A 9119-nucleotide genomic window follows, 5' to 3' on the forward strand; every position below is an offset into this window, starting at 1 on the left:
ATGACAGCAGCGGGGCAGAAATTACCTTTAACATGAAGGCAAAGAAAAAATACTAGGTGTCCTCGTGCTGATAATTTGCCGTGCTTGTGTGGCGACAGAAAGTAAACACGATTTGTGGTGCTGCCGTCCTAGACAAAGTGCTGCGGGATACTTTCGTTTCACGTGTTCATGCTGCTTCACGTATTCGTGGACAGCAGTTGTGCTGTAGTGAAGCGGTTTCCAGTTCAGAGAGCTTACGGAGCAGCACGTTGTTGAGAGTCTGTCTGAAATATTCCAAATTTTCGATGGTCGAAGGCGCAGTCTTGTAGCTGGAGCTTGTCCGGGATAATCCCACACCGGATGCAGCGACGCAATGAAACACAGATGAAACCAAAAACGAACTATAAACCCAAAGTCCCCCACTCAATCAACGACTCCCATCTCGTAGGGCCTGGTTTTTCTTATATTGTATAGAGCAAAGCGGCATGACTGAGAGACGGCAGCAAGATGGTCTAAAAAGAACAGCTGGTCATCAATCATGACACTCAAGTTTCTCACCACTCTGGTTGGAGTGATGGTTGAGTCGTCAATTTGTAGTATGATGTTATGGTGGATAGATTGCTTGGCTTGTCTTAGAGAGGTTTAATTGAATGTAGCAGGCTTTCCCCCATGCGAGTATGTCCAAGAGACAATCCGTGATCACAGAGACGGTGGGATCGTCTGGTGGGAAAGATAGGTACAGTTGCGTATCGTCTGCATAGCAGCGGTAGAGAAGCCATGTGAGAGACATGGTGAAGGACTCCACATAGCTGGGGGGCACAGGCTTTGAGCAGCCCAGGGCGGACAACATCAGGGCCTGCAGCCTTGTTAATTGCAATTTATACTTCTGCGGCGAATCGACAGCGTAGCCTCTGCGCAGCCCCGTAGCCTACGCCGTAGCCTGACTTGCACCTCCTCAAAAATGTAACTACACATCGAGGCAACGCGGACCATAAGGACTGTGATTGGTCGGCTGGGTAGCCTCACAATGCCTCTGAGCCGACAGGAAGTGCCCCGTGCTTTGGCAGCAAAGAGGTGCTATGCTGAAAAGCTAGGAAACAGCTTCACGGCCAGTGATGCTGCGTAAGTGTGGAGAGGCCTGCAGACACTCACTAACTACAGGAGACCATTCCCAAAACTCTGCTGGTACTCAACGACTGGCTGACGGGCTGAATGGTTTCTATTGTAGGTTTGAGAAGCCAACAGTCACACTTCTCCCCCGCTCCAACACCATGTTCAGTCACCTTCCCCTATTGTCACCCCTCCTCTCTGACCCCTTACCTGCACTCACGATTTGTGAAGAGGATGTGCGCCAGCTCTTCCAGAGGCAGAAGATCAGGAAGGCTCCTGGCCCAGACGGTGTCACACCATACTTCCTGAAAATCTGTGCATACGAGCTGGCCCCCATCTTCACACGGATCTTCAACAGATCACTGGAGGTGTGTGAAGTTACCTCCTGCTTCAAACGGTCCACAATCATCCCGGTCCCCGAAAAAACCTCCATCTTTGGATTAAATGACTACAGGCTTGTCGCCCTGACATCTATAGTCATAAAGTCCTTTGAAAGATTGGTCTTGGCCCACCTGAAGGACATTACAGGCCCCTTGTTGGACCCCCTGCAGTTTGCCAGGGCTACAGGTCAGTGGATGATGCAGTCAACTTGGGACTGCATTACATCCTGCAACACCTCAACTCTCTTGGGACATATGCAAGGATCCTGTTTGTGGACTTCAGCCTGGCGTTCAACACCATCATCCCGGAAATCCTCAGCACCAAACTCACCCAGCTCAATGTGCCAGCCTCCACCTGTCAGTGGATCAAAAACTTCCTGACTGAAAGGAGTCAGCAGGTGAAGCTGGGGAACATCACATCCAGCACACCTCTACACCAACGACTTCGCCTCAGGAGACATATCTGTCAAACTCCTGAAGTTCGCTGACGACCCAACGATCATTGGTCTCATGCGGGACGGTGATGAGTCGGCCAATAGATGGGAAGTTAATCAGCTGGCTCTCTGGTGCAGCCAGAACAACCTTCTTCCCACAAGCCATGTCAGGAACAATTTCTGTGCAATAACCCAGTAACTCTGTCTCTAATCAGCCACCTGTTTACTGGCTATCATTTATTCATTATTTTCTATTTCAGAGCTGTTCATACTGTTATATCGTCATATTGTATATACTGTATAACAAATCCACCCACCTCAAGTACACAACACTTGCACATAATACGTATTTATTCCAGCATCCTTTGCACTATGCTCCATCTCAGTGTGTACATGTATGCCTGTAAATCTCATCCACCGCCAACATTTACATAATAATAAACTCCTTCACCCTTTGCACTCATTGCACTATTATCTCAATCTGTCTGTCTTGTTTATAGTGTGAGTATATATATATATATATATATATATATATATATATATATATATATATAGAAAATAAAACACACATACACACGTATATTCTCTATACTGGAGCCTGTGTTTGATTTTTATCATTGTATTATTGTATGAGTAAGCACATTGTGAGCATTGTACAATCCAGTCAAATTCTTCGTATGTGTACACATGCCTGGCAATAAAGCTGATTTTGATTCTGATGGAGATTTCTCAATTGTTCCCTGTTCATTGCAACATCCCCCCAAGTAAAGTCATCTGTCAAAGTAATGCTTCATTTTTATTCTTCAACGTTTTTTCAAATGACTTAACAGTGACAGTAAAAGAAAATATGACGACATTAAGAATAAAAAGCCACTTTGATCCAGACTCAAATATCTCAACACCTACTGGATGGATTGCCATGAAATTTTACACACAGCTATGGTCATCCATCTCCATCATCAAGTGAAACATTAAATGTGTTGACTACAATAAGATGCTGAACATGGTAAACATTCTACCTGGTAAACATCATCATGTTAACATATACACACATATCATTGTGAGCTTGTACACTCTCAGACTTGCTTGGTGATTATTCTACATCAGAGACAGAGGTTAGTGTTATTGTAATTAGAAAGTACAACTGGTTCACAACACATTATCTAAGAAATAACAAAATAAATGCAGAGTAACATACAAAGCCAAATACAGAAAATACAAGAATGAAATATCTAACATGCAGATTCTGATCATACACAACTCAAATCCCATCAAAGTAAGTTCTAGGTTGTGGATTTCAAATATGTATTGTAGTCAGAGGAGCTGTGACTTCACCATGCATATACAATTTGTGCAATATTATCATCATTTTTGTGCTACAGGTTAATCTATTATCTTGTCTATTCAGAGATTTTCTGCACATATGAACATATTCCAGAAGGCTTAAAGATTCTATATCTCCTATTTGTATTGGTGCTACTAGTATTTGCATGATGAGTTTTACATTTTATCAGCAGGACCCATTTTGTGTATCTTCAGAAATCTAAAAATCACTCCTTTGATTTGAGGCAGATTCAGGCCATAAACTAGAGGGTTATTAATGGGGGGAATGATCAAATACTCTAAAGATAAAACAACTGTGATGATTGGATTCATTTTATCAGTTTCTAATCGAGTCAGTGACAGGTCACAGAAGAGAGAGAACGAATAGGTCACAAATGTCACTATGTGGGGCAGACAGGTTTGTAACGCCTTTCCTCTGAATTCAGACGAGCTTCTCCTGCACACAAGCAGAATCCGTAGATAGGTGTACAGGACAAAGAACAGAGGGGTGAAGGTGATTGTTATCAAAACAAACTGACCTACAATATTATTCAGAGTTGGATCCACACAGGAGAGCCGAACCACAGGCCAGTTTGAACAGAAAAGCCTGTGCAGTTTATTTCCACACAGAGGCAATCGAACAGTAAGATAAAGACAAACGGCAATAGCAAATGCAGGGTAGAGCAGAGCAAAAATCAGAAGATGTCTCACCATCCTAAAGGTCATTTTGCTGTGATAGTGTAAAGGCTGGCAAATAGCAACAAATCTATCATAGGCCATGATGCTGAGGATGGTCAGTTCACATGATGCATAGGTGTAAATAACATACATCTGAATGAAACAAGATGCACGTGAGATCAAATGAGTGTCAGACAGAATGTCCATCAGGAACCTGGGGAAGAAGCCGGCTGAGCCGTACAGAGAGTTTAAACACAGACAGGAGAGAAACATGTACATGGGTTGATGCAGAGACTTCTCCAGGCAGACTGTCAGAATAATGACAACGTTAGCAGAGATTATAGTCATGTAGATCAACAGACACAGACAGAAGAACAGATATCTGAGGGGCCCAGAGTCTGTAAACAGAGTCAGCTGAAAATACTCAGGAGTAAAGCTGTTATTGCTCATTGTGTCTGCACAACAGAGAAGCAAAAACAGAGATGGATACAAAGAAGTGAAGGAGAAGAGGTAAAACTGCATTGAACAAGAAAGTCTTACTGAGACAAATAAAGGGTTAAACTTGTCCCGGGCAATATACAGTAAAAGACATATTAGGAAAGTAAAACAGAAGTGAGAATCAAATTATCCTTTCCTTACTTGCCATATTTAAATAAAAAAGTGTGTACAAATACTTCCATCCAAAGTTAAAATGTAGCCCATGCAAAACCAGCTAATATACATATACTGTATGTTTATATTTACTGTTTATCACTGAGCTTGCTTGTCAAAGTTTGCATATGAATAACAGATCAAACAAATTCAGGAGCAACTATTTACCCTTGGCATGAGGAAAGAAGAAGATGACACATTTTAACAATAAAATTGTAAAATTAAATCCGACATTGATGAATTAATGCTTCCAGACGCTTGATAGGATGCAGTAGTAACATTCAACACATCTTTTCTCAAGACTAATTAATAGTGTTGATAATAATGCATGATAATCTCTGTGCATTGACAATCAAGCAGACAATCTAGATACCTATTGAAAAAACCCACAGGACAGAGAATATGTCCTGTTGTTTGTTCTGTAATAGCTACAAAACTACTACTATAAACATCAAAGAACTACATGCCAAGTTTCAAGGTTTAACCAAGTCATAATAAAAGCTTGCTCAAAACAATCTTTGTTATTCAGCTTGTTAAATGAGAGCTACAACTGATGAACCTCTACCCTGTAATGATCCACACAGAAGCAGCTGTGGAACCTTTATCTTGTTCTGCTGCTAGGATGCGAGCAGCAACGTGTACAGTCCAAAGGGAGGTAAAGCCTCTCTCACCTGAAGTTACCTGTAATGCATGTATGTTTTTTTCCAGTGCTGACCAACTTGTAGGTGTGCTTAACTTTGAAGGCAGGTCCATCTCTACATCTGGGAGGACTAAGCAGATAACTGTGGGGGCCCTGCCACATAGTAGATACTGTCACTTATTCATAGAGGTACAAATACAATGCATAAGGATTAAAACGTCTTACTGTAGCTGGTTCTAACAACATGATGGGCTGCACTTCTTTTACTGCTAATTAAACTCACTGAAACACTCAAAGTAAAACTGACTGACCACCCCTAAAACGCTATTTTACTTAATGCTTAGTGTTGACAATGTTAAAATGGCATTAACTGCAAGGTATTCATAGAGGTATTAATCTTACAGTATTATGTATTTATCAAGACTGTAGTATAGTGTGAAAAAGTACCCCATGTAAAGTGCAAAATAACTTCAATACAATAAATCTAATTAACTAATGGCCATGAAGAGAACAGTGCGCAAATACATGATTCAAAAGCTTGGATCAGCACTTGCTCTGCTGCAACCCACACTGTGCTGCTATATTCAACTTGTGTTTTATTCTTTATATTGATTTTTAGTATGCCAGTGTAGAGTTTTAACTGCTTGTGCGTCTGCTCATCTGTGGTGCAGCCAACACCAGAGAGGCACAGGTGCTGTCTCTGACCACCTCACTCCACTGGGTTCACCTCTACCATAGACCTGCCCGAAGCAGTGAAATTTCAACCCAAACAGCACAGGCGCCAACGGAGAAGAGGAACTATCAGAAAAGCTGAGTGCTGAGGCAGGAAGTCAGACGTAGGTGTTACGAGGTTGTGTGGTGTGGGGACAGAGAGGACCCAAATGCAACGTTTGGAGGGAAGGAGGTTTATTGAGGGAGAAAGGGGTAGAGGGACTGGAGGGGAGGAAGAGGTAGATGTCGGGGAAGCACAGGCATGATGAACCAAGGAGACAGGAAGCGAGGAGCGGTGGGAGAACGCCGTGAGGGAAGTCCGAGGAGGAGAGGGCCGGGGGATGAGCCCAGCTGACTGAAGGGAGGACGAGGGTGAGTTTACCTGGGAGGGAAACAGGCAGGGAGACATGGTTAGGGATGGCAGTGACAAGGCACAGGGAAAATGTGGAAAAACAAGAAACATGAAAGCCTGAACACGGAAGTGGCACCGGGTATGGAGCAACGACGATCAAGCGAGGATGGTGCGGAGAACCGGGGTTGAAATACAGGCAGGCATGAGGTGCAGGTAGTTGGCAGGGCTCAGGAGCAGAGGCAGAGGCAGAGGCAGAGGCAGAGGCAGAGAGAGAGCGCGCGCAAGCACACACACACACGGGAGAAAACACAGGGAGGCAGGCAGCGAACAGAAAACCAAGGAAAAAGTAGAAAAACTGATAAAAAGGAGAAAAAACCAGGACACTCACCGTCAACCGGGCTGCCACCACAACACGTAGGGACCCAGAGCAAAGCGGGTTCAGTTGGTGGAATTTTAAAACAGTTAAAAAAAACAAAAACTCAGGCTTACACTGAAGCTGAAGTCCAAACAAGGCAGATGACACAAAGAAATAATCCAACAGTCCAATAAAAGGTAAATCAAATGGGCAGAAACAATCCAAAATATAGGGAATAATCCAGGAAACAGAGCATGAGGCAGAACACTCAACAAAAGACGACGACCCCACGAGGACTAAACAGAACTGGGGGACATATTTACACACAAGCAGGCAGGGCAATTAACACAGGTGAGACACATAAGCAATCAAGCAGACAGGAAACAAAGCTAGACAAAAAACACATGAAACTGATCACTACAAAATAAAACAGGAAGTAAAGCTAGCAACAATACACAAGGACATGTGAAACCAAATACAGAGAACCAGGAGGCAATGATCAATTAACAGTAAAACAGGAATGGACATAATCAAAATAACAGACAAATACCACACAAAAACCCAAGAGCATGACAGGAACCAAACTTCATTGCCCTCCACAATACTTTGCAATGGCAGATCGCTCCATGGCAAAATGGAGGAACTATTCTTCAACACCAGGATATGTTCTGAGTATTGAGAACAGAGTATAATGGTGCTGACAGAAACCTGACTCCATAAAGATATCCCCAACTCTTTGGTTGACCATGAGAGATTTTCCGTCATCCGAGTGGACAGATGTGAAACTTTAGGGAAGGACAGAGGCATGGGCGTGTGCTTGTTTGTGAATAACAACTGGTGCATACAGTTTACAGTTAGTGAGCTAGTCTGTAACCCTGATGCAGAACTTCTCCGTGTGAGCATGAGACCATTTTATCCTCCAAGGGAGTTTAAACTTTCTGCATATACGTTCCACTCAGCAGGATTACAGCTTGAGCCACTGGCTAATTCCGACCACAGTACAGTTCATCTAATTTCCACATACAAGTCTGTCCTCAAAAGCAGTAAACCACAACTCAAACCATGGTGTGGTCTACAGAGACACTGAAAGCATGTTTTACCTGTACAGACAGATCCTTCTTTCAGAATCAGAATGCTTTGTCATTGAACAAAACAAACATGAAAAAGGATGCCTTTAGAAATTGCGATCGCATGCAGTTGATAGTAGTACAGATGGAGCTAAGAGGCGGCAAAAGGATGTCTTGGAGCATCACTTGGGATTCCATAAAGGCAATGGCCAACATGAAGCCAATGAACTGCTGAATGATTTCTTCATCAGATTTGAGACCCAGGAATTTTCTTCAGACTGCAACACCATGCTAGCATCCATCTCATGTGACCCCCTTTTCAGACTGACAGTGGAACACCACAAGGTCAGATCATTGTTTTGACAGGTGTCCACGAATAAGTCTACAGGCTCAGATGGGATTTCGGTCTTTCTGCTGAGGAATTGACCCCTGCATGGTGCCAATTTTCCAGCAGTTACTGGACAAACACCCCCCCACCACCCTCTGAAAAAAGTGTCATTACTCCAATACCTAAGTAAGCCTGTTCATGGTCCCCAGCCCAGCTGTCCAGTCGGTGGTCAGGCCGACTCCAGCTCCTCGTGTCCGGTCCATGGTCCCCAGCCCAGCTGTCCAGTCGGTGGTCAGGCCGACTCCAGCTCCTCGTGTCCGGTCCATGGTCCTCAGCCCAGCTGTCTCGCCGGTGGTCCTCAGCCCAGCTGTGCCTCCAGAGCACCCAAGCTTTTGGTGCCGACCTCCGAAGAGGTCTTGCCGTCGGCCTCCTGCTCGGCCCCCAGTGGGTTTGCTGCCTCACTGTTGGCCGTCCTGCCAACCTCCCGAACTCTGTGGCCCCCCTGTTCTGCCCGGCCTGTTGGGTCGACCTCCGGCACGGCCTCCTGAACTCTGTGGCCCCCCTGTTCTGCCCGGCCTGTTGGGTCGACCTCCGGCATGGCCTCCCGAACTCTGTGGCCCCCCTGTTCTGCCCGGCCTCATGGGTCGTCCCACGGGACGCCCACCTGAACTGTTTTGCCCTCCTAGTCTACTCGGTCGACCTCCGGGTCTGCCTCCTGAACTTTTGTTCACCTCTGGCCACCCGGGACGGCCTCCTGAACTGTGTTTTCCCCCTGATTTGCTCGGCCTGTCGGGTCGTCCCCCGGGATGACCTCCTGAACTGTTCTGCCCCTCTGCCCTGCCCTGCATGTTAGGCCAAGTGCCTTACCTGCCCTGTTTCCTGGGCATGATCTGCCTGTTGGGTGGTTCCCCCGGACTGTTTTGTCCCCTTGGCCTGCTTGTGCGATCTCCCGAACTCTGTCGCCCCCTTGCCTTGCCCTCTGGCCACCCTCCTGAGAGTTCCTGGTCTGGCCCTCCTCCTGTCCTCCCTCCGCCCACCCTGGCTCGACTTGCCCTCCTCCTGTCCTCCCTCCGCCCACCCTGGGCCGGCTTGTGCCTTGATTTTGTGCTGT

At 45.4% G+C, this 9119-nt stretch overlaps 1 protein-coding gene across 1 annotated transcript; it reads right to left on the reverse strand.

Annotated features, from left to right (window-relative positions):
• Positions 1 to 3403: 3403 nt before the first annotated feature.
• On the reverse strand, positions 3404 to 4354 carry LOC123974023 (olfactory receptor 51L1-like). The gene has a single exon (XM_046054443.1). It carries the CDS (start codon positions 4352 to 4354, stop codon positions 3404 to 3406), a length of 951 nt encoding a protein of 316 aa, XP_045910399.1.
• Between the last annotated feature and the right edge of the window lie 4765 nt (positions 4355 to 9119).

This window comes from Micropterus dolomieu, linkage group LG07 (assembly GCF_021292245.1).
Source record: "Micropterus dolomieu isolate WLL.071019.BEF.003 ecotype Adirondacks linkage group LG07, ASM2129224v1, whole genome shotgun sequence".
In the NCBI taxonomy this organism is placed as follows: domain Eukaryota; kingdom Metazoa; phylum Chordata; class Actinopteri; order Centrarchiformes; family Centrarchidae; genus Micropterus; species Micropterus dolomieu.